The sequence below is a fragment of the Podarcis raffonei genome, chromosome 2, assembly GCF_027172205.1.
Source record: "Podarcis raffonei isolate rPodRaf1 chromosome 2, rPodRaf1.pri, whole genome shotgun sequence".
Taxonomy (NCBI): Eukaryota; Metazoa; Chordata; class Lepidosauria; order Squamata; family Lacertidae; genus Podarcis; species Podarcis raffonei.
The window spans coordinates 61,083,371-61,107,446 of NC_070603.1; the positions used below are offsets into that span (position 1 = coordinate 61,083,371).

The window sequence follows — 24,076 nt, forward strand, 5'->3', positions numbered from 1 at the left end:
GGAGGGAGGCAAGGTTGGATGCTGGTGCCCAGTCCCAGCTAAATTAAAATCCTATGTATCTCTATTGACTTTTCTGGCCAGCCCTGACTTCTAGCCAGCCCTGGAGCATTTTAAAACAGGTAACCTGATTTGCAGCAGAAAGCAGTGTGTCTCCTCCAACCGCTCCATTCCATTTCCCCCGCCTGGTTTTCCAGGTGCTCCCCCATCAGTATTCCCTACCCACTGAGAACATGCTCAGTTTCATGGGGCTATTGAGGGGTGGGGGTGGGCAAGGGCAAGGGTGTTATAAATAAGTTTTGTACTTAAGAACTCAATATTACACTCAGCCTACAGCTACCTCCTTTTGGTTTGTGGGCTCTACCGTTTTCGCCACATAAGTGCAGGCACTCTTCCCCTAAAGATCAAGAGAGAGAAAAAAAGATTGTTTTTAAGTGAAGGGCAGCATCATCAAAAGTATAGGACTCTCTCAAAAATCTTACCCTAGCAACCCTAATCAAGACAGTATAAAGGACCTCTTAGCTTTCATAAATTAATTCTCATGGAGACTGATCTTTTTCTGGAACCTCTGTAATCCTAGCTCTGACACTGTGTGTTAGAATCACTAGCAATACAAATCTTCAGATTTGCTGTGCCAGCAAATGAATGCTTAGTATTATCACACTAGCGCCAAGGATTGAGATTTAGGCAGAGTAAGCTTGAAGTAGAAAGAAAATTGGCATTTATTGCTTACATTATTCAGCCACTTGATTTCTCTCTTGAAATCATTCACACAAACCTAGCATTCTGAGGACTAATTCTAAGGCTGCTAGCACGCTAATCCACTTGCAGCACAAAAATATAGTTTCTCTCACCCCGTAATTGTTCATGTTTGTCCTCACATGCTGCATTGATTCTAGATCCTGCTGACCACAAGGATGGGTGTGGTTATTTGATACACATTTGAAAACCTTCCCTTTGGTAAGGTTATGGGTGGTTGTGGTGACATGTTTTCAACGTACATATTGTTTTTTCCCTTGGCCTTATATATGTGGGACTTTTGTTTTTGTTTGTAAGTCCCATTAGGTTGCCTTGGGCAAGATAAAGCAACTAACGGATTTAACAAATAAATAAGTAAGTAGGTTATCCACACCTTTTCCTCCTTGCACATTCCCTTAGTGAATGGAGGATGAAGTGGTGATTGTGATCTTGGTATACACCCATCTGTGTCATTGGGCAGTAGTGGATACACCCCCATTGCCAGGACTGCCTACATGTGTTTTCAAAGCGATATCGAATAGGATCAGTCCACAATGACTTTTTAGTTGAAAAATGAAACAATTGTCTCAAGAAGTGCTTCTTAGAGGCAAAAAAAATATGCAGCAGATCTAAATTATGTGTGGACTATTTTACAAATATTATTTCTACTGATTCTAGAATAGCCCTAGGCTACAGAACTACACACATTTTGGACTGCGCTGAACAGACACTTATTTCTGAGTAAAGACATGTGATTCTAAAGCTGGCTATTTTAAAAAGAGATACTAAGTTTGAAAAAGAAACTGATTTACAACATGGAATAGATAACCCTCTGGGTCCCTTCCAACTCTACAATTCTGTAGGTTTTAATTCATTCATGCACTCTCCAAGTTGGTCAATATAGACTTCGTGTATTTCTACACATCCTTTTCTCAGACATTATAAAATTGTCATTCTTCTGAAGCAGCAGCAGCAGCAGTTGGTCATAGGCAGCTAGAGGCTGCTTTGGATCAAAATTTGACCTCACAGGTATCTATTTATATGACTGAAGTCTATGGGTCAACATTTCTGTGTGACATATTTGTATTTTGAAAATCAATCACTACACCCTAGTGCAGCAAATATTCACTCTATGTAACAGCCATTTAGGAGCTGAACAAAATATAAACAGATCTATAAACTCTTGTATATTGTAGAGTTCAGTAATCTATTGACCTATTTTTTATGTGTAACTGCTTTATGAATACTTTGTAAGTGTTGAAAGTCATAATTTTCCAGCATTCTTGCATAGCCCAAATTACAGAAGAGGTTAAAGATAAAATATTATTCTATAGGATTTGGACTGAGTAGCACCAAGATCAGATCAGTTGTTCCCCTGGTTGCTCATTGGTTAATGATTGTTTTATGCTGCACAGCAGTGCAGGTAGAGTTGTGCTTTCACAGGTAATTTTTGGATAAGCTTATGTAAAGCTGACTTTCATGAGAGGTCTCTTGGTCCCATATGTTTGCTTCTTTTAAATGAACTCTGACTAGAACTCACCTTTCCCTGCAGATCTATGCCCTCAGAAATTATTAAAACTGATAGTAAACCAGATGCTTTTCCAAGCAGTTAAGGTTACTTGTATGAATAAGCACCACACAACTGAGCACAGACCAATTATAATTAATCCCAAATAATTCTTTAGCATTTTCAGCAGTTAAGAACAATGATAAATTTGGTAAGATCCATGAGACAGAGCATTAAAAAGGTTAGTTGGTTGTAGAAACAGTCAAGTCCACCATTGCTGATGACCTTAAGTAACTTAGTATCTCTCAGCTTAACTTCTGATATTTGATCTCATGGCTCCTTCACCAATGAAAATCACTAAGTAATGAACATGCATGTGTAAATCACCATCAAGTTTAGGTTAAAAAAACCTCAGTTATTTTTACCAAACACTGAGAACAAGCTTAGTTATTAAGCATTCCTCTCATTTGCTTTTATAAGCACACACTACATGTGAACACCATCTTAAATTGTTGTTAATGTTATATATAAAATGTGAATACTCAGAAGAGGCCCTGTTAACCATATGTGATAAATAGTATGTTGACTTCAAAGTTTAATCTCACAGCTCATTTAGATGTATGGTGTATAAATTATTTCTAATACACCTGCTTACTAAAATTTCAGTTTCTGAACTAAAACCATACCTTTCCTTCAGGGTAGCATGACAAGATGTATGGGATTACAGCATCTTGCATGAAATGTGTCACAATCTGCATTGTTGACCGAGAGCTTTTCAGCATATCTATCCCAAGAAAGCTGGGGGGAGAGTTCAAGGTCCCTCTTCCATTCATGTAAACATGTAAGAGACAAAATTGAGACTCCAGGGCTAGATCTAATCCAAAGAAAACACAGAGGATCTATGGAGAAACAGTCTGCCAATATGTGAAGCAGCCAGAGCGGCGAAGACAAGACAATGCACGAAGACCACCAAATATCAAAAGTTTAAATGTTTTAGAAACTGAATTGTAGCACTTAAGCGCACAAGTTGTTTCAAGCCAACATATTCACATCAAGCTTAATTTTGCCTGTGTTCATTTCCTTTCATATACAGCTGATATATGAAGGGGGAGAGAAAGCAGGCATCTCTAGACACAATGATGATTCTAATTGACCAGATAGTAGGCAGTGAATTATGAGGCTAAAAATAAAAGCTCAGGGTTGAAATTTATTTCCACTTCACCAAGTTAATCACTCATTAGACCGACTGTTCAAACTCATGAGCAACTAAGCCTCCAGCCCTCATTTCAGCAAACCCCCCCCCACTCTTATCTTTAAATGTGACATCTCAGTGAACATTAAAACAAGCAGGTTTCCAATTTTGTGATCCCACATATAAAACACAGGTTAAGGTAAACTACTACCATTATTAATCCATATCAGAATCTTGGGTCTCCAATACTGCACTCTTATGTAGGTATCAGTTACTGCAAAGGGGGTGGGATCAGAGTACTATAGTTGCTTCTTTCATCCAATGTATTCACCGTATCTGGCATGTGTATAATTAGAACCATGATGTAAAAAACACTATAGAATTTAGACAGCAGTTAGAAATTGCCCAAGATTGTTAACATACTGCACTTTAATTAGACCTAGACCTACATTACATGTATTGGAGCTTGGCACACAGCTTCTGTTCTTAAACTCTGCCAAGGGAAACTCAGTTGGGAGGGGAGGGAGATGACACAAGATACACTGGTCTTAACAGAACAGTACTGAACTGTAAAGTATTGGATCATTTCTACATTTCTCCATATACAGGAATGCTTTAGTTTCAGGACTCAGAAGTGCTGGTAGTCAACCTATTGAAATTGAAACCGGCCTCTTTTTTGCATCAGGCACTTTCAGCCTTCAGCTTTTACTGTTTACAACATATGGCACACTCTCTTACAGCAGATCACTTGAAAGTATTCAATGGCAGCTAAAGAAAACTTTATGGGCAGCATACAGTACACCCATTTTTATAACTGTTAACAGTGGTATACCACCAACATTTTCCTTTTAAGAGGAATATACATAATCATGCTGCAGCTTATAAACAATAAAGCTTTAGTGCTAAAGACTAGACTACCGAAGTATTACACAAAGCAGCATGAAGGGACTAGCACCATATATAGTCACTACCAGAGATGTTACCACCACTAGTTTGGTATTCACTCCTGTAAGAGTCTGATCACAATATTCCCGATTATCAGATGCTGTATTATTGCATCAGGTACAGTTTTAATTCCTCTAGACATGCATACTCGAGCATTACTACCCAACTACTGAAAATATGGCTGGCAAAGGGAATCCAAAATGCCACCCCACTACATGTTGTGTTTGTAAAAGGCATTCCCAGTTCCTCATTGGATTGTTCTCACCTTTCATTCTTGGCATCTTCAGCATTTTCCTAATATTAAGTCCATAACTTACTAAGTTTTGGATGCCAAGTTTTCTTTTAAGCCTTTAAAAAGCAGAGATCAGACCACCACAATTACAGACAGAAGCTATACAAAAAAGCTGTTCTAGGCATTTTGTTGGAACACTCAGAGGTCAGCCCTATCTGCATGACCTTTCTTATCTTCCTTGTAAGGAATAAGAACAAAAAAAATTGAGAATACCTAATAGTTTAAAAAGTGGAGCCCGTTTTGCTTTAAGGTGTCTTAGCCCATTTTTCTGAGACAGCATAACTGTTTCTAACTGCCTTTCAGAGGACTGAGGTTTTTGCTTTTTTTCAAATAAAGAAAAACACACTGCTGTGAAAGACCTGCATACAGAACATGTAGTAATTGATTAAAAATATTATTCTGCTATAGGTGCATGAGCTATAAAGCCACAAACCACTTTTTTGTGTTCTCTGTGAAGGAAAAGCATTAACATGCTATAAAACGTTTAAGAACTGATGTCTCACTGCTTTTTAAGTTGGTAACTTAACACATGGTAACTGACCAGCTGTGTGCTTTTATGCATCTAAACCAAGAGTTATTAAGTCAAGCCAGTTTATTGTTGTACAGTCACTTGATGTAACTGTTTGTACTTCTAGAGCAAACTACATTAACTAATGGAACATGTTCTTTCAGATGTCTTCAACTGAATAAGTAGCCATGAACTTTCTCCAAGGCAATAACCAATGCAAATCTACTTCAACTACTATAAAAACCTAGTAGAAATTACTAACTCAAACCTGACTGAAAGCTTTTTTGACCAAATACCATCTAGCTTGTTTCAGGAGCTAAGTCCTATGTAAAAGTTTGAGCCAGCAGTTCAAAAGCAAAGTAGTTTAGAGAAGGCCATAAGACTTTGGTTGAAGTCTGAATATTTTTAAAACAGGAACATTTTAGCCATTTCATACATACTCACTGAAGCATGTGAAGAATTCAATTCTTTATTTGCAATAATCCATAACTAGTCTATATTTCTATTGAGGAAGGCAGTTTCTCTCTAGAACATTGCTAATAGAACAACAAACTTCAATTCTACTGTGTGAAAGGGCTACAAATACATCAAGCAGACTACAGAGATTTTGATTTACAACTGGCACCTAGGTTACTGGCTCATTTATCAATCACCTAGCACAAAATTTGAAGACTGGGCAATTTAATTATTTAATCAATAAATTTACTTATGGGTATGTCAGATGTATTTCTTTTCAGCCAATGTCCAGGATTTTTGTTGGCATGCAGATTTGACCTTTGCAATTTAAAGGACTAAGTGTCTATAGATTTGAGAGCAGTTTTGGTCTGTTGTAGTAAAGCTTATAGCAATGGTCAACTATTCTGCCAGCAGGTGGTGCTCTACAAGATTCTTGGCTCCTTTAAATAAGAACAAGACAGAATTCAGTTGAAATGACTTCACTATGCAAACAAAGTACTTTTAACAGAAGAGAAAGCATCCTCCCCTATAATGGGTTGTTTACAGGCAAGCCAATAAATAACACAATGTGAAACTGAGCAATCTGAAAATTTGAACACTTATATGAAAAAGCACATGCTCTAAATGTGTCAGAACGACATATGTTGATGGAGAACAACCTGTACAAAAAACAGACTAACTGTGTCAGCAAGGCAACTGCCCAATTACAAAACAGTGGACGTACAATAAAGTATTTTAACTGACTACATCCACCCGTGGGCATTTCAAAAATTGGTGCATATCTCTTAAGTATTAAATCCAATCTAGTGGGGTAGCAAAAAAGTTGAGACCTTTACTAGAAACACATGTAGAAATCTGAGCAGAAATAACTTGTTCGACTAAAAAAGCCTTTGCTTGAACTGTATGGAATGAACCCTAGGAAAAAAGACATGTAAAGGTCAATGAACACAATGATTTATTTAAAAAATAAAAATGTAAAAACCATTTCTCTCCCCCCTCCCCCTTTACAGCCACGGGAGCAGAGCAGATTTTGTAGAAAAAAATGTGTAGGTATCCAAGTCCTTACAAAGTTAATTCCCCTCTCCCGCCCAACCCCAAATAAACCAAAATTAAAACGGTATCTTATTCCTAGTATAAAAACGACCAATGTCCAAGCAATAAAAAAATAGAGTCCATCAATGACTAACACAAAATCGTTGTGTGTGAGGCCCAGTCCATCTTCCGAAAGAAGTGAAACAGGCAGCAGAGCGACTCCAACAAGAATAATTCGAGAGCAGCTCCGCATCACGGAAGCCTTTTCGTACGGAGGTGCCCCCTTAGGGCGAAGAGTAGGGGAACTATTAAGAACCTGGCCCGGTACAACAGAGGGCATACTCCATGCAGACAAAACCGACACCCCCAGAACAGTAATGGGCATTTCCCGCTTAGAAGGAGCCGCCGTAACCTCCCCCGCCATAACCGCCTCTGTATGGTCCACTGTTACTGCGGGGGCCCCAGCCGCCGCCCCCTCCGCCCCCCGCGCCGCCGCTCTTCATGGGGCCGTAGGAAGACTGGTGCTGGCTGTAGCTGCCGAAGCCGCCGTACCCGTTGCCGTAATCGCCGCCGCCGGCTCCTCCACCGTATGAGCCGCCTCCGTAGGATCCGTAGCCCCCGCCGCCGCCGCCTCCTCCTCCGCCGTAGCCACCATAACTGTTATAGCCGCCGCCGCCTCCTTTGGAGAGCCCGTTGTGGTCCCGGTTGCCTCCGCCTCCCCTTCCTCGCCCCCGTCCGCCCCAGCTCGACCTGGAGGAGCCGCCGCCGCCCTGGATGTCTTCCTTAGGCACGGCCTTCTTGACCTCCACGCGGTGGCCCTGGATGGGGTGGAACTTGACCACAGCGGCCTTGTCGGCGGCGTCGTGGTTCTGGAAGTAGACGAAACCGAAGCCGCGCTTCTTGCCGCTCTGCTTGTTGGAGATGATCTCGGCTTTCTCCACGGGGCCGAACTGGCTGAAGTGCTCCACCAGGTCGTTCTCAGCCAGGTCCCCCTTGAGGCCTCCGACGAAGAGCTTCTTCACCTTCGCGTGCGCTCCCGGCCGGGCCGAGTCCTCGCGGGAGACGGCCCGCTTCAGCTCCACGGCGTTGCCGTCCACCGCGTGCGGAGAAGCTGCCATGGCGGCGTCGGCTTCCTCGACCGCCGAGTACGTGACGAAGCCGAAGCATCGGGAGCGCTTGGTCTGCGGGTTCAGCACCACCACGCAGTCAGTCAGGGTCCCGTAGGCCGCGAAGTGCTCCCGCAGCCCGGCCTCCGTCGTCTGCACGTTCAGCCCGCCAATGAACAGCTTACATAGCTGGGAGTTCTCCATGCCGGAGCCGCGGCCCGCCACACGCCGCCTCCTCCTCGCCGCTGCCGCCGGTAGGGGGCAGCTGCAGCCTACCAGTACACCGGCGGGTGCGCTAAGAGGTCCGTTCGGAGGGCAACCCGAAGGCCTAGGCTTCCACCGGTAGAGAACGGGGAAAAAAGGGGGTGGGGAAAAGGAAAACGCACAAAATGGCGGCTTCCACTCCTCCTTAGGCGCGCTCGCAGCCGGCGACTGAGGCCCACACACAAAGGAAACGGCGGGTGGCCACGCCCACCTTGGAAGCGCGAGGCACGCCCCCACCCCTCCGTTTCCCCTTGTGCCAAATGAAGCAAAGAAGAACTGTCGCCGTCTTTTGCGTCACTTTGTTGAATGACAGCTCTGAGAGCCAATCGGGAGGGGTTCTTTGTTTTGGGGTGTTGTTTTTTTTACCACCACAAGGTTTTGCCGGGGAAGGGGGAGCTTTTTAAAAGTAAGCTGCTGAAAAGGCCCGTGAGTGACGTCCCAAAGCACCTATCGCGTTCCGATCTTAAGACGGCCTCGTGCCGAAGGGGAAGCAGGGAAGAGAGAGAAGCCGCGCGCTAATACGGCGGCGTTCAAAGCCAACAGCCAATGGGCATTCCCGCTTGCTAGCGCGCGCTTTCCCTCTGGGGCCTCTGCCGGTTGGGGGCGGGTAGAGAGCGCAGAACTGGTTTGAAAAGCTGAGCGAGTGCAACCAACGACGCCTCGTTCTCGGCAGCATCGAAGAGGCGAGGTTATAACGGTGCCGTCGAAGCGAATGCACCGGGTTCCGAATAATAGCTTCCTCCACCACACGCAACCACAGAGGGAGGCACAAAGGTCGTGCCGGGTACAGGTTTCCACGTGGAAATCTGTTCACCATGCTCTTCGTTTCTGACGGCGCTTCTGCTAGCTGCTGGCGTATGTCTATGCGTGTCCTCACACGTACACACACCGCGTGTGCGGTGCAAACAGGTTTTCGCTGAAACTTAAGTTAATAAAGAAGAGCCTGCTAGGTCAGGCCCACCCGGTCCAGCAAACTGTTCTCAACAGTGGCTGAACCAGTTGCCCGTGGGAAACCTGCAGCAAGCAGGATTCGAGCACAAGAGCACTTGCCCCTCCTATTTCCAGCAACAAGCATTACTGCCTCCCGTCATGGAGACAAGAGCATAGGCACCGTAGCTAGTCACCATGGATAGTCTTCTAATCGCCTATTAAAGCCATTCAAGTTGATGATCATCACTGCCTCCAACCTCTCCCTAGGAAATTAGAGAAGGAAGGCTGCCTTTGTACTGGAGCATCTTAATATACTGTAATGCCTAAAGTTAGATGTGTCCAATCTGCCAGATAACTGCAAGTGCACAAACACAGCAGTAGGATTAAAACCTATGTGACTGCTCTGGGGATTTCAGAGCACTGAGGATGACAAAAAGCCTGCCTGGGTGTCAGTAAAATTTACATAAACCTAAAGCATCCCTTTACACTGTATTACACCTTGCTGTTTAAAAGGATCCTGGGATGTCATGGATTGATTGATTGATTGATCGCTTACATCCTCCCAACCAATTCCATCCCTAGAGTTTAGACTCTAGGGCTGAAAGGAAGCCAGCAGCAGTCTTATTTGGTTCCTGGCAGCTTAACTCCCAGTTACAGCTGTTGCAACAGTGAAGCTTGTGCAAAGCTCTCTGCAGTCAACATTCCATGGTAGCATGATGACAGTGTTCATTTGCAGCCTTCAGCTGCTTTGGGGTGGATCTGGAGTGTATTTTTAAAAAACTCCCCTCCCCCATGCCCTGGATTCCCCCACTCTACAGGAATGCAAGGAGAACCTGTCCTCATTTGGGTGCCCAGTGGATCACTAAACACATCCCACTGTATGAGAGGAGTAATGTTTCAGCTCTGTCCAAAATGATAAAAACAGCCCGTGACAATATAATGCTAATGACTGAAAAATTTAGCATCATCAGCAAACTTGGCCACCTCACTGCTGCTCACTCTACCCCTAGATCGTTTATAAAAAGTACAGTTCTCAATACCGATCCTTGAGGGACTCCACTTTTTACTCTCCATTCAGAGAACTATCCATTTATTCCTGTTCTTCTTGCATCCTAACTAATTCCTGATCCACAAGAGGACCACTCTTATTCTTTGACTCCTAAACTTACTTAGGAGTCTTTGGTGAGTCTTCTACAGTTTGGCACACCTTATGGAAACACCACATCCTGTAAATGCACAAATATTTGAAAAACATTTTTCATAAGTTTGTTATAAGAAAATGTTAAGAAGTATACATGGTATTTTGATGTTTATCTCTCACTGATTTACTGGTTAGCCATAGATCTCATGAAAATATATTCCTGACTGAGGTTTAGAGTTTGTAAGTTTGAACCATTGATGTTAAGTTGTGGGCTGATTTTATACACAAACACACACATACAACTTTAATTCCTGGGGGTTTGGGGGTGGGGAAAAGAAACCTTTAAAAATAAATGTACGTAGGTTTGCAATTATACATACTACCATCTTTTCTTTTTCTTTTCTTTTTTTAAAAAAGAGCCTGTCGGTCATTAAAAAAAGCATCACAATACCATTTTGCAGCCACATGGTGGCAGAGCAGTATAAAATATTAGTATGATCAGTATGCGTTCATGAAGATGGATCAAAGATGTAACTAGCTTTTAGTAGTAGAACTGGGACACTTCACTTTTTTAATTCCCGCTTGTGCCGGGGGTATGTCAGAAAGAATTTCTAACAGTATTTCATGTCACACACATAAATGATTGCAACACAACTCTGCATCACAACTGGAATCCACCATACAATATGGTACTATATTCCCAGCAATACCAGTGTTTTTGCACAGTCTCCAATGAGGCATTTGTGTGACAATATTTCTCAATAGAAATGGATAAACTGCATGGGTAAGTCGCTTGGAGACTATAGGTGACTATTGCTGAATTACAACTTATTACCAAACTGAAAACTATGGAGAGACCTGGCCTGAATAGAGATATTGGACTCTTGTCTCATTACACATGCTAAAGCTATTTTTGGTCATCTGCATACTATCCCTTGCTTTTTCCTGTAGGACTAATTGCAGTCGTTAACAGTCGTCAACAGGTTTACCATACCCATTGAGCCAATCACCCATCTCCTACTACCCTTCTGAGAAATACCCTACCCCACCCTCCCACTATATATAAGGGTCTGGTGACTTCTGCTTCAGTGTATCTGAAGAAGTGTGCATGCACATGAAAACTTATACCGGAACAAACTTACTTGGTCTATAAGGTGCACTGGACAATTTTTTATTAGTTTTATTTTTATTTTGACCTCAAGATTCCGCTTGTCAATTCAGGATGGCAAAGTTTCTGTATCAATAGGATTTCCTGCCTCGTTTTCCCAAAATGTCCTGGGGCAGGCACAAGGAAGTACAAGAAAAATGCAGCTACAAAACAGTACATTATAAATACTTCAAAAATGCAGTATCTTCATATTCCTGAGTAAAGTTAGATACACAAAATAACTGATAAATGTGCATTTATTTTACCAAAAACAATAAACCCCACATAGAGATTGAATGGAATCTCAAACCAGCCTGTGTGTGTGTGTGTGTGTGTGTGTGTGTGATGCTGCAGTATACCCCAAGGGACTAGGGTCACAGCTATAGGAGATAAGCCTTATCCAAAGTACTCACCAAAACAGGCAGGGTTTCGGATGCAGCACAGTCCAAACAAACCCAAGTTAAGCACAGAGTATCAATCTAAGTCCATACATGAGCCAGAGACAGATATAGGCAACACTCCAAGATCAATATCACAGGGAGTTCAGACAAGGTACACCAAAAGAAAAGCAACTAAGAACCAAATACCGTATGATGCTTTCAAGACTCAAGAATGAGGTCTTACATACTCTGACCTCCCAAACCACACCCTAAGCACACTGAAGGCACATCAGAGGTTGCTTACTCATGAGCAAGCCCCACCTAACCCTCACTCACAATTAGACTGACAACTCTGGGTTCGGATCCAAAGCATTTGGTGTCGGCCACCTTCCATCCTGACAACTCCAGGAGTTCTTCATCAGGTTTCAACCCAGAGGACTCCTCAAGGGGATCTTCAACACTGGGTTATGGGAGGGGGTTGCCTGCTCTTCAGGGTCCTTTACCTGTGATGTATCTTGTTCATCGTCTGAGGACTCAGTGTCTGGTACTAGGTCAGGGCTAGGCATGACAATGAGCATGTTGGCTCATATAGTCTGCCTTCAACCTTCATAAGCATTTAATCAATGAGCTGTAATTGAGTTGTTTGGATAGTCTTTAAACTCCTTTGAAGAGAAGGCACAAATTGTTGTTGTTGCTGCTGTTGCTGCTGCTGCTGTTCTTCAGGCAATTATCTCTAAATGGAAAATAAATTCATCTTAATTTGAGGTGTAGTATAATGTAGGAGACAGTCAGATCTGCATTGTTGCGCCACGAGACAAGAACACTGTCGGCCCTACCATTTGGTCGAGTGAGGCAGTTGCTTCTGGTTGCAGATGCAGGGGGGCAGCAGGAACTCCTACAGCCTCCCCCCCCCCAGCCATTCCCCGCTGTTGAAGATCAGAGCCTGTCAGGCATCTCCTAAACTAGTCTGCTGCCCTCAGGTGCGCTTGAGGATACGGTCCTGTTGTTAGTGCTGAAGTAATATTCAACTGCCCATCCAGTCAGTTTCTGTACATGCCTGAGATGGAACAGTAAAAGAACCCCAGGCAAAGTACATAGCACACAAAGACTGAGGATTATTGATCTTTCTGTTTTTTGGGGAAATAGTAGGCAGAGGTAACCCTAAGGAACCTCTCATTTAGCAACTGTTTATGCTGAGAGGAGGGTGTCTGGGAAATGACACTAAATGAGGCCTGATCTTATCCAGGCCAGAGTCTAAGTGCTAGATAACCATCAATTGTTTTAATGGTGGCTGGTATGAATAAACTGAACATTAGATAAAAAGAGTCAAGAATAGATTTCTGTTGACAGAAGAAATCTCTAGCTGGCCCCTGAATGTTATTGGAGATAATGGTGTGTTTTTCTGTCCTCTAGAACAAAGTTATTGAATGGGAGGATCAGAGTAAAGGATGAATACCCACACACTTTAGCTAAAATTTCCAACTAAGAAGTTTGGTGCTGAAGAGAAGCCATATTGCATGGGTTCAAGTCTGATTAAGTTTTATATTTTTACTGCTTTTAATCTGGGCATTCCATTATCAGTTGTTACATGAAGAGGAAATGGAAAATCAGGACCATACTGCTGATGTTTCCTGCTTTATGAAAGACAAATTCACCTTTGCTATACTGTCTTTGGACACGGGTGGCGCTGTGGGTTAAAGCCTCAGCGCCTAGGACTTGCCGATCGAAAGGTCGGCGGTTCGAATCTCCGCGGCGGGGTGCGCTCCTGTCGCTCGGTCCCAGCGCCTGCCAACCTAGCAGTTCGAAAGCACCCCTGGGTGCAAGTAGATAAATAGGGACCGCTTACTAGTGGGAAGGTAAACGGCGTTCCGTGTGCTGCGCTGGCTCACCAGATGCAGCTTGTCACGCTGGCCACGTGACCCGGAAGTGTCTGCGGACAGCGCTGGCCCCCGGCCTATAGAGTGAGATGGGCGCACAACCCTAGAGTCTGTCAAGACTGGCCCGTATGGGCAGGGGTACCTTTACCTTATACTGTCTTTAGGTCTAACACTTGGCATGGATTCTATTTAGCAAGACTTTATCTGCAATATGCTCTTAATTCTTTCTTATCAGATTATAGTGATTATAAAGTTAGCTCCCTAATGAAGCGTGGCTATGGCCCCATTCAGCAATCTATCTGTGTTTACCCAGTGCTAAAGGCTCATTGGATGTCACTTTTACTCACCAATTAAAAATGTCAAGGATATTCAAATAACCCAAACATAATTTTGCTATTCATTAACCTTTTTTGCAAACAGACTTAATATGGGGGGGGGGTATTTTAGTGCTATTTTTGTTAGTAGTCCCATAAATGCTAAGAATTGCATATCAAGATTAATTACTTATTTAAACAACCATAAGGTCCTGGTCTAACTATATTGACTGGTAGCCAAGTTACTCCTTTGGAAAACTGAATATAGGTGACAACCATCACTGATCAGCAAATATTCACAGGACAATAAGAATGTAAGAAAGAGCCCTTCTGGACCAACCCAACGACCCATCTAGCACAACATCCTGTTTTCACAGTGACCTGATCAAGGATGCAGCCCAACAGCAGCACTACCATCCACAAAAACTGGTGATCTTTATATATATAAATTATTCCCCAGATGCAGTTTTGGGTTGCAGGTAAGTTCCAAAGCTGGCTGAAGGCTACTTCCCACAATGCCATATTCATTCTTAAATAAAGAATGAGATGCTGCTGAATATAAGAGGCAGGGGCAAAACATTTAATCCCATCTCTGTAGACTATGCAATGTAGAAGTCCTCTCATGTATACTTTCCCTAACCCTTCCTAGCTTTTCAGTACCACCTGTACCCTATGGTTGGAGAGGAAGTGATAAGTACAGTGGTACCTCAGGTTACAGATGCTTCAGGTTACAGACGCTTCAGGTTACAGACTTCGCTAACCCAGAAATAGTACCTCGGGTTAAGAACTTTGCTTCAGGATGAGAATAGAAATCTTGCAGCGGCAGCGGGAGGCTCCATTAGCTAAAGTGGTACCTCAGGTTAAGAACAGTTTCAGGTTAAGAACGGACCTCCAGAACGAATTAAGTTCTTAACCTGAGGTACCACTGTACCTCACACATATCTAAAAGGGGAAGGACACAACTATGCTTCCTTTCATTATGTCCATGATGAGAGGTATACATTAAAATATTTAACATTGTATAGCGGCACCCTCTACTCATAGGGCCATTAGGTGTGGTAAACATAAAATAAATGAGAAATCCTATTTTGGTGTCAGTCCCTGCTATATGTAATATGCATAATACATATGTGTAATAAATATGACTAGCTTCCCATTTCAAACTGTACAATTTTAATAACATCAATAAGATCTAATATCACAACTAATGCAATAACTGAGCTGTGCAATCTCAGCCTGTCCATGAACTCAATCTACTCTTGCCCCTCCCCCGTACCTTCAATACCCAAATAGTGATGTTTACTGACATTACAGGGTTGTTGTAGAATTACCGAGAATTGTTTGTGAAGCAATCTTGCTATACTGTATATGTCCTAAGTTTTACTAGCTTGTCTCTTGAATATTAGTGTCTAGACAGCAAAACAGTCACTGCATATATACCACACTGCTCAAAAAACAGTGGCAAAAATCCCAGTTAATTTGAACAGCTTACACATAACAATAAAAAGCTTACAGTGGAAAAACAACCATGGTTTTAATTGTGCACCACCAATGTCTCAGAAGAATAAAAGCCGAATCTCTCATCAACACAGTATATTGTATATTCCCAATATTTTAACACTGCCACATTTTACAATGGACCAATAAGCCAAATGTAAATATTTACACATGTGAAATCCAGCATGGATTTTTTTTTTAAAGTAAGCAAACGTTCTGTGGAATAGATAACTGCAAATCAGGTTGCAAGATAATGCCTGAAAAAAACATTAATAGAAAAAGTGGTCCCCATGACTACTGGCCTCTCCTACTCGCTGCCTCCTTATTGGTTTCTCTCCAGAGCTTGCCTTCTTAGTTTCTCTCTCAGAGCAGTGGCTCTTGACTGTGGTGATTTCAGTTCTCGGAAGGAAAAGCTCAGAGCATCAGTTTGCTTCAGAAGACCGTGAACCAAATGGGCTTTCCCTTTGGTTGTAGTTAAAAGGGTCAAAATACCTCTGATTCCTTTCCAAGCAAAATGTATGTCGGCTGATTTTGTCAATATTTAGTATGAAAAGGGAAAGAAGACTGGTCAAAGCAAGGGAGAGGAAGTGTTGTGTGGATTTTCCAAAAGGTAAGAAGTTGGGGCATTCATAAGACTTTGTTATTTTTTCTCTTTTACTTGCCTTGTGGACCCTGGCCAGGATCCAATCCTCCTGTGTGTGAGTGGCTGCTGCTGGGAAGGCGAGGTGAAAAAGTCCCGATACACAAGTAGGGCTTTATGTTCAGCACCATTTTGGATCCTTGTAATTGATCCCAGTCTTATACAGATGTGTAGTTTGAAGTACCTTCCCTCCCCGCTCCGATGTCTAGAATTTAAGATTTCATATTATTTCATTTGAAATATTACATTGGTCATTTTGGGGAGGTGATATCTGATCCTAAATAATTATGAGTTCAACTTTAGAAAGCAATTGTGCATGAGAATGAAAATGAATTGATTGCCCGAATTTTATGTTCATGTGATGTAATAACTATATTTTAACAGCTGCTTCAATTAAAGCTGGGTGGCAAATAACTTTTTGTCATGTATCAAAATAAAAAACATTGTCCATGTGAATCTTTATGGAAAGGAATAATTCATTAATGCTATATTTATGAGGAATACTCTGTGTATTCCACATACAGAATACTTCACAGTAGACACCGCAGTATGTAATCATCCTTGGTATGAACATAGAATGTTGGTTTCTATCATCAGTTTTCATAAAACTAAAATGGAAATAATAATACTGATTGCATAATGCATTGTGTGAAGAGAGACAATGTTCCTCACCTTTGATTAGAGATTGCAAAAGGGCTTCTCTCCTCCCTACATTGTTTGGATCAGGTATCTTCAACCTTTTCAGTCCCAGGAGCCACTTCTAACCCAAACATGCATCTGGGAACCTGTTTCTTAATCTTTTATTATATAGTAAAGTAGTGATTCTGTTGCAACCATTCTTGGATCAGGCTGCAACCCACTAGTAGGTCCTGACCCACCAGTTGAAGACTCTTTGCACATCCCTGATACAGTTTTGCACCTTAGTTTTCAGCACACAGGTCGTTAGAAAATTCTGCTGCTTTTAGTTTTTCACTCTCAGTGCCTTCTTCTACTGAGTTCTGTGGTTCCGGGACTGCATACTTGGGAAACTGCTTATTCCCGAGGAATCTTGGTAAAGTTCCATTCTAGCATTACTTTGAAGTAAATAAATAGTTTCAGTATTGTTGCTCCTGGCCACACTCCTACAATGTGGGTTGGGAACATATAAGGTGCTATACTCCACCTCTCTCCATCACACACACACACACACACACACACACACAGTCTCTCACAAACACATACATTTTTATTTTTCAGAGTTCCTATTATATATCAAAAAGTAATAAAATGATATATATGCAAGGTAAAAAGAAAAAAGAAAGGCAGAAGCTAGAAATAGAGCATGTAAAAATAATTTTTGAAAATTAAAGTAACAACAACTGATATGATGGAAGCAGCATTGTAAAGAAATTTTAATTACATGACTTCTGGCATAATGAATAAAAGTAATAAAGGAAAACCAGATATCACAATTTTATTATTGAGAAAGTATTTCTATTTCCATTTTGTTACGTTTGCTGGGCTTTGTAGATACCTCTCCCCAACAAAAGTCACTGTCTGTTTAATATGTGAATTTTCTTGCATGTCATAAATTTGAATGTGCTTGGTAACACTGAAACTCAGGTACAAAATACCAGCTTAAAACACAGACTGGCCTTCCCCCCCCTTCTTAATTCAGATTTAAGCTGGTTTGAATGAAAATGCATCAAAAAGCAATATTTCATAAGAAACAACATGATATATAGCGATTGTAGCTAATATGTGTATGCCATTTCCCAAGCTAGTAGCGGATTCCAAGCTAGCACACTGGATGCAGAGTAAACAGGACTGTGTACACAGCCTCAGCTAAAAACAAAGCACCCACCTGCAGAAAGTCTTTGGTTTAACACCTGGCAGGTGATACAGTACAGCAGCTGCACCTCTGCATTCACGCAGTGGAGGAGATCCTGGTTTCATCCCTTCCCTTTTACCCCCTAACTATCCACGGTTTATGTGTTAACAGTGTTATCCACCTTTTAAGAGTTCTTTTATGTTATATATTCCAACCCTAAAGTCAAAGATTATTGCATTCCAGCTCTGCCTAATTGCGCTCACCCACACTTTCAAGAGAAAAGTGCTATGAAGAAAAATCCTAGAAGCAGTACAGCCATTAAAAAGTACGGAGGCAATTCAAAGGCCCACATCTGACTAAATGGAATTTACTCCATGAAAGCTTATGTGACCATAAAAAAAAACATTACAGATAAGAATGACTGTCTGTGTAATTTGTGTTTCCTCTTAAATTTATACAGCTTGCAGCTTCCTCATCTTGGCTTTACCTTGTAACAGCAGGATACTCATTGACAGAGGCAAAGACTCATTGATTCTGGCTTACATTTCAGTGTCACTTCATTAATGGACCACGGTGAGTTATATTCTGGCAATTCAGAGGGAATGCCGGTGTATCAAGGCTCTGGAGACTCTGAAAAGTTTTGCTTTAACAGTGAAAGATGGGCAAATGAGAATTTATTGGGCTGCATTCCTCCTTAGGTTTGGTAGCACAACCTCACATTGTCAAGAAACGTGCTGAAGCCTAAATCCAAAACAATGAGCCAACACACTGAGCTGAGTTTTTGCCTGAATATATGTGGGGCTTCTGGAGGGAGAAGAGAAATCTCTAGACCACACTTTCCCCAGATATTTTCCTGGGCTAGCCAGATGTTATCTGCCTACATATTGCACTTGCAGGCCTCCAACATCCTCTGTACTTAGATGCTGACCCCTTTGTCCATCCATTCTCACTTCTGAAACTTAACTTTAAAAGTGATAATTTGATAGGTGTCTTTATGTGCCCATACTAACTACCTGGAGAAACACTCCCTCCCCGGCACCTCTCATCCCTGATCTGGTAAGGCCAGCTGTAATTGATAAAGTATTGTTGTATCAATATGGCTTGATATTGAATTATGGTTTTAATGCTTTTATTGAATCTTATGGTTTAAATGTGCATGTCGTAAACCACCCTGAGATCTTAATTGACAAAGGGCAGTTAGTAGGTAAATAATGCCAATGAACTCACTAGCCACATTAAGCATCACAACATTCATCTACAGGACCTTTTTAGGATTTAGCACTTGGAGGTGCAAGACAGCATATGAATATGAAACCCCTTTGCAAAATGTCAGGGTGACATGCACTGTAAGAAACTGGATTTTTATTTTTATTTTGGATTTAAAGAGCAAGAGTTAGAATTTTGCACTCTAAATGATCTGAATAGAAAAACAATTATATGGGTTAAACAAATAAGCATCAAAGATCTTCATTTGTGTACTTTATTCTGATTGGTGTGTGTGTGTGCGTGTGTAGAATGCGGATATTGCTGTTAGGCACTGAGACAACAGGGAGGCAGCAGTATGGCACTGAGTTGCAATCCTAAACATACATACTAGAAAGTAGGTCACATTGATTCTTAACACACTTACTTCTAGTAAACATGCTTAGAATTGGACTGTTGAGATCTGATTCAGCCGTTCCAGCACATATGCAGGGATGATTGTCCCTTCAATGTCAGGAACACTCCCATACACACACAAACACACACACACACACACACACACACACACCTGTTGCCTGCGCAAAGCTGTCAACAACAGTAAAGTAAATCCGGTGTGTCAGCTCACATGGAGCTCAGTGTATGAACTGGAACTAAACACCACTTTATCTAGGGCAACTGATAGGATGTACCGTAGGTTCAGTCTTTTAAGTCTATGGGTTTAAAGACAGCAGTGTCATTTTTAAAAATCCAAGTTTGCAGTTTGGGAGAAGAACAAGAAATTATGCCCCCAAAAGGTTAATCTCAACAGTGTGTAATTGAGTGCATGCCCACTCCCAACACATGTATGTTCAAAATTCATCCAGGATCATATATCACCAGGAAATGGTTCTCAAAGGGTTTGTTTTTCTTGAAGTATTCCTGCTGCTGAGACGCTCCAAAAAAGCAATTAAATGAAGCAAAGAACATTGGAAAAGAGTGTGTGTGTGGTGGTGGGGACTTTCCATCTAAATTATGTTTGTGATTTCAGGGGTGTTTCATGAAGGATAAAACAAAAACATTCAAGAGCCTGGCATGGATCCGTCTGCTGCAAACAGCAGTAAGTTGCAGCTTTCACACTTTGAATCCTGCTTGCCGTCTATTCCTGCAGTCTTCTTGCTCATCACAGCTTACGCTGTAGTCATGCTGGTGGGGCTCCTTGGCAACCTTTGCCTAATTATTATCATCAGGAAACAGAAAGAAAGCCAGAATGTCACCAACATTTTGATCGCCAACCTCTCCCTATCTGACATCTTCGTTTGTGTCATGTGCATCCCTTTCACTGTTGCGTACACTTTGATGGATTACTGGGTGTTTGGAGAAGCCATGTGTAAAATATCTAATTTTGTACAAAGTATGTCTATCACTGCCTCTACATTCTCACTTGTGTTAATTGCTGTTGAGAGGTATCAGTTAATAGTAAACCCGCGAGGTTGGAAGCCTAGAATTTCACATGCATTTTGGGGAATTATCTTCATTTGGGCCTTTTCTATAATACTGTCGACTCCTTTTTTTTTATTCCACCAAGTCACCGATGACCCCTTTAGAAACCTTTCTTCCCACAGTGATATTTATATGAACAAAGTTGTCTGTGTTGAGGTATGGCCATCCCTTGAGGAGAGGCGTAGCTTTACCACAACAATGTTAATTTTCCAGTACTTCTTACCACTAGGGTTTATTTTCGTCTGTTACATAAAGATATTTGTGTGCCTTCAGAAAAGGAAAGGTAAAGTGGATAAGATAAGGGAGAATGAGGTCAGACTAAATGAGAGTAAAAGGATTAATATTATGTTGATTTCAATTGTTGCAACCTTTGGGGCATGTTGGTTACCGCTGTACATATTTAATGTTGTGTTTGACTGGAACCACGAGGTCCTGATCAACTGCCACCATAATGTGGTATTTACTTTGTGTCACTTGGTAGCCATGATTTCGACGTGTGCCAATCCAATCTTCTATGGATTCCTCAACAAGAATTTTCAGAAAGATTTGGCTAGTCTGCTTCACAATTTCAAATGCTATGAATCTCAAGGGTTGTTTGAGAACATCGCCCTTTCAACTCTGAACACCGATGTGTCAAAGGGATCCTTTAAGCTGAACAACATGCCTTCGAATATCTGAAATGGGCAACCTTTGAATCATTTACATGTCTTTGTCATGAATTACTGTACTGCCAAGTTACTCTTATATGGAAGTGTGGCCTTCTGGCTCTTGTCAGCAAAGTCCTGTTCTCAAAGTGAAATCAAAAGCCTACCTGAATATTAATGTATCATTCAAATGAATAAAACAAATTGGATTAATAATATTTATTAACACCCCCATATTTATTAAAGACCTTTACAGGAGCTTCCAATGTTGCAGTGCTAGAAAACTGGAAGTGTGGGAAGGAAAATCTGGAAAAGGAGGTACCGCTTGGATTGGAAGATGATGCAATATCCTGTGTGAGCTGTACCACCTGCGTTTTCCTCATGGTTCTCCTGGTCTGCCTGAATCAGTACTTCTGACAAAGGCCCCTTGACTACCTTAACATAATACCAATAATTAGTATCTTAAGCAACTGACTCTTATTGTCTGAACTCAAAAGATAATCGCCTTCTAAGAATTCCTTATGTGAAGCCATTTCCCTTTCTTTTCCCTTACTGTGCCCCCCCCACTCTGTTCTCAAATCTGCTCTGGAAGGTGGAGGGAACCTAGAACAGATTTAGGGAGTACATGGGGGAGGTGGGGCAGGAATCCCATTGCACAGCAGAAACCATACTGCTCACTATGCACATTCAACTACTATGTTGAATACAACCCATCATCTGTCCACTGATGCACTAGGTAATATGTCATTCTGACAGGTGCTGGATTGTATCAAACTCAATAACTGTGCATGCAGGACAACTTCTGTGAGTGCAATGGAACTTGCTCTCCACCCCCCAACACACTCCCTTTCTAAAATCTGCTATGGATTTCCCCCCAACGCTCTGAGTCTCATCAGTGGAAGCCCAGCACAAGGATCTATAGCTGGGATAGCTTTGTCAGTTTGAGCACCACCTTGGGCAAAGGATTCCTACATTGCAGGGGGGTTGGACTAGATGCCCCTTGTGGTCCCATCCAACTCTACAATTCTGTTATTCTATGCTTGTCCCCACTCTCCCTCATCACATGATGGATTAAAACCCCTGAATAATGCTTGCATATGGTAGAAATTCCCTGCCCACCTAGCAGTTTGAAAGCACATCAAGGTGCAAGCAGATAAAAAGGTACCGCTCCAGCAGGAAGGTAAATGGTGTTTCCGTGCACTGCTCTGGTTTTGCCAGAAGCGGCTTAGTCATGCTGGCCGCATGACCTGGAAAACTGTCTGTGGGCAAACGTTGGCTCTCTTGGCCATTAAAGCGAGATGAGCGCCACAACCCGAGTCCTTCGTGACTGGACTTAGCTGTCAGGAGTCCTTTACCTTTGTGGTAGAAATGTTTGAATACATATCCTCAATCCTTAAATGCAGTGAATATGTGTTCTGAACACTTCCACCACTGCAATGTATGTCTGTCTCTAGTCTGACCACTATTGTTGAAAACGATGTGAGGAATGATCAGGGTACTTTTCTTTTCAATTAAGGTAATTCTGTTCTTTCATTCATAGACATGGTTGCTGTATTTTTACTATGCTGCTTCCTATATCCTGAATAGCAGCCTGACATGCAAAATTAAAGAAGATAAAGAGATGGGGGGGGGGGTTACATCCTAAATGTCTGCATGTCAAGCTAGTTACAGGATACAGGGAAAGGATGATGACTTGAAATCCTATTGACAGAACTGTTGCCCTATTGATATAACTCAATAGTATATCACTGATTTCTCTGGCATTTGCTTTCAAATAAGTACACCTAGGATTGCAGACTGGGAGAATTTATGTTATGTTTCATCCTATAATAAAATACAGGAACTTGTAAGAGAAGTTCATTTTCCAGCAACACTTCATCGTTTTTAATGTAAAAAGCCTACCTGTGCTGCCCTCGGGCAGGGTGTAAAACTGCACCAATATTTTTCATCTGCAGCTGAATTGCTGTATCTTTGAATGCCCACATTCTTTTCTAAAAAGGAATACATGCTTTCCCACCTTTGTTTGAAAACATGAATGTGACAGAAACGTTTCCAAAACAGCCATTAGTTTAAGACAGATAGATTGGAGCCAGCCACAAGAAGCTATCCTGTTTACAAGGCAAAGACAGGTTTGAACTGCTTAAAAGATCATGAATCCAATGGAACTCTGAAGAGAAAAATCCAGTTAAAGTGAAACCATATAGAACATTTCAGACTAATACAGAGTGAAAAAAGAATCTAATAAGATGAACACTTGATACCTGAGTGCAAACTATATTTCTATGAGAAGCAGCTGCCTCATCTAACCTCTATGTGACTTCAGACTGGTTTTATTGACAAATAATCGTACAGTAATCGTATCTGTGGTAATGTACATTTGACTGGAACTGTTTAGATGTCATTTCTATTTATGATTCTAACATGTTTCAACTGTGGGGAACTGTTGGTATTTACATCTATTTTTTTGTATACCAAATGTTGTACAACTTTATATTAGTCTTGTGGTTTCGAGTGCTAAATTTTGTAAGCCGCTGTGAGCCACTCTGAAATATATCAATTATATCAAAATAACATAAAGATTGCCTTGCTAAGGATTCATAAACGCCAGGACTATGACCAGGCTCCAAAGAAGTAACTGCACTACTCTTTAGGGCTCCAAGTAAGCTTCACACTGCAGTCCTAAGCATGTTTACTCAAATCAGCTGATGGAATGAAAGCCGTATATCTCACCTGGGAGGTTAACATGAAATGAGGAAAAGGCACAGAAGGAAGCAAGACTGGCTGGCATTCAGCCTTAAATATATTTACTTGCAAATCAGTTGACAAGTTAGTGCGCTTAAGGTCACAGCCCAAAGACCAAAGAGTGTATAGTTATAATTATAGCTGTCCATTACTTAATATTTACTAAATGAATGATAGAGCAGGGTTGGGGAAACTGTGGCCCTCCATAGACTATACTTTTTGCATCAGCCCCACT

At 41.7% G+C, this 24,076-nt stretch overlaps 3 protein-coding genes across 9 annotated transcripts in view; 1 reads left to right on the plus strand and 2 right to left on the minus strand.

Moving 5' to 3' along the window:
* KLHL3 (kelch like family member 3) overlaps positions 1–400 on the minus strand; it is a 41,932-nt gene extending 41,532 nt beyond the window's left edge. The window contains exon 1 of one of the 2 annotated variants that reach the window (XM_053376879.1): positions 321–400. The gene's annotated coding sequence lies outside the window, so the exon portion shown is untranslated. The remainder of the gene's footprint in view (positions 1–320) is intronic. The other variant, XM_053376880.1, reaches the window with a different exon arrangement.
* A 5,234-nt stretch (positions 401–5,634) lies between these two features.
* Positions 5,635–8,215, minus strand: HNRNPA0 (heterogeneous nuclear ribonucleoprotein A0). 2 transcript variants are annotated; one of them, XM_053376909.1, is made up of 2 exons: positions 7,434–8,090; positions 5,635–7,346 (listed from the first exon to the last, which is right to left on the minus strand). In XM_053376909.1, exons 1-2 carry the CDS (start codon positions 7,975–7,977, stop codon positions 7,060–7,062), a joined length of 831 nt encoding a protein of 276 aa, XP_053232884.1. In that variant the 5' UTR covers positions 7,978–8,090; the 3' UTR covers positions 5,635–7,059. The 2 variants fall into 2 exon arrangements, with proteins under 2 accessions (XP_053232884.1, XP_053232885.1); XM_053376910.1 differs by having other exon boundaries at positions 5,635–8,215.
* Positions 8,216–8,240: 25 nt separating this feature from the next.
* LOC128407908 (neuropeptide Y receptor type 6-like) lies at positions 8,241–22,233 on the plus strand. 5 transcript variants are annotated; one of them, XM_053376906.1, is made up of 6 exons: positions 8,241–10,149; positions 11,311–12,615; positions 15,878–15,933; positions 16,888–17,014; positions 18,234–18,346; positions 20,004–22,233. In XM_053376906.1, exon 6 carries the CDS (start codon positions 20,048–20,050, stop codon positions 21,131–21,133), a length of 1,086 nt encoding a protein of 361 aa, XP_053232881.1. In that variant the 5' UTR covers positions 8,241–10,149; positions 11,311–12,615; positions 15,878–15,933; positions 16,888–17,014; positions 18,234–18,346; positions 20,004–20,047; the 3' UTR covers positions 21,134–22,233. The 5 variants fall into 5 exon arrangements, with proteins under 5 accessions (XP_053232881.1, XP_053232883.1, XP_053232880.1 ...); XM_053376905.1 differs by lacking the exons at positions 8,241–10,149; positions 11,311–12,615 and having other exon boundaries at positions 15,241–15,933; XM_053376908.1 differs by lacking the exons at positions 11,311–12,615; positions 15,878–15,933; positions 16,888–17,014.
* The last annotated feature ends 1,843 nt before the right edge of the window (positions 22,234–24,076 follow it).

Excerpts from the sequence above, each read along its gene's own strand:
- LOC128407908 (XM_053376906.1), top strand. The coding sequence starts at position 20,048 with ATGGATCCGTCTGCTGCAAACAGCAGTAAGTTGCAGCTTTCACACTTT.
- HNRNPA0 (XM_053376910.1), bottom strand. The coding sequence starts at position 7,977 with ATGGAGAACTCCCAGCTATGTAAGCTGTTCATTGGCGGGCTGAACGTG.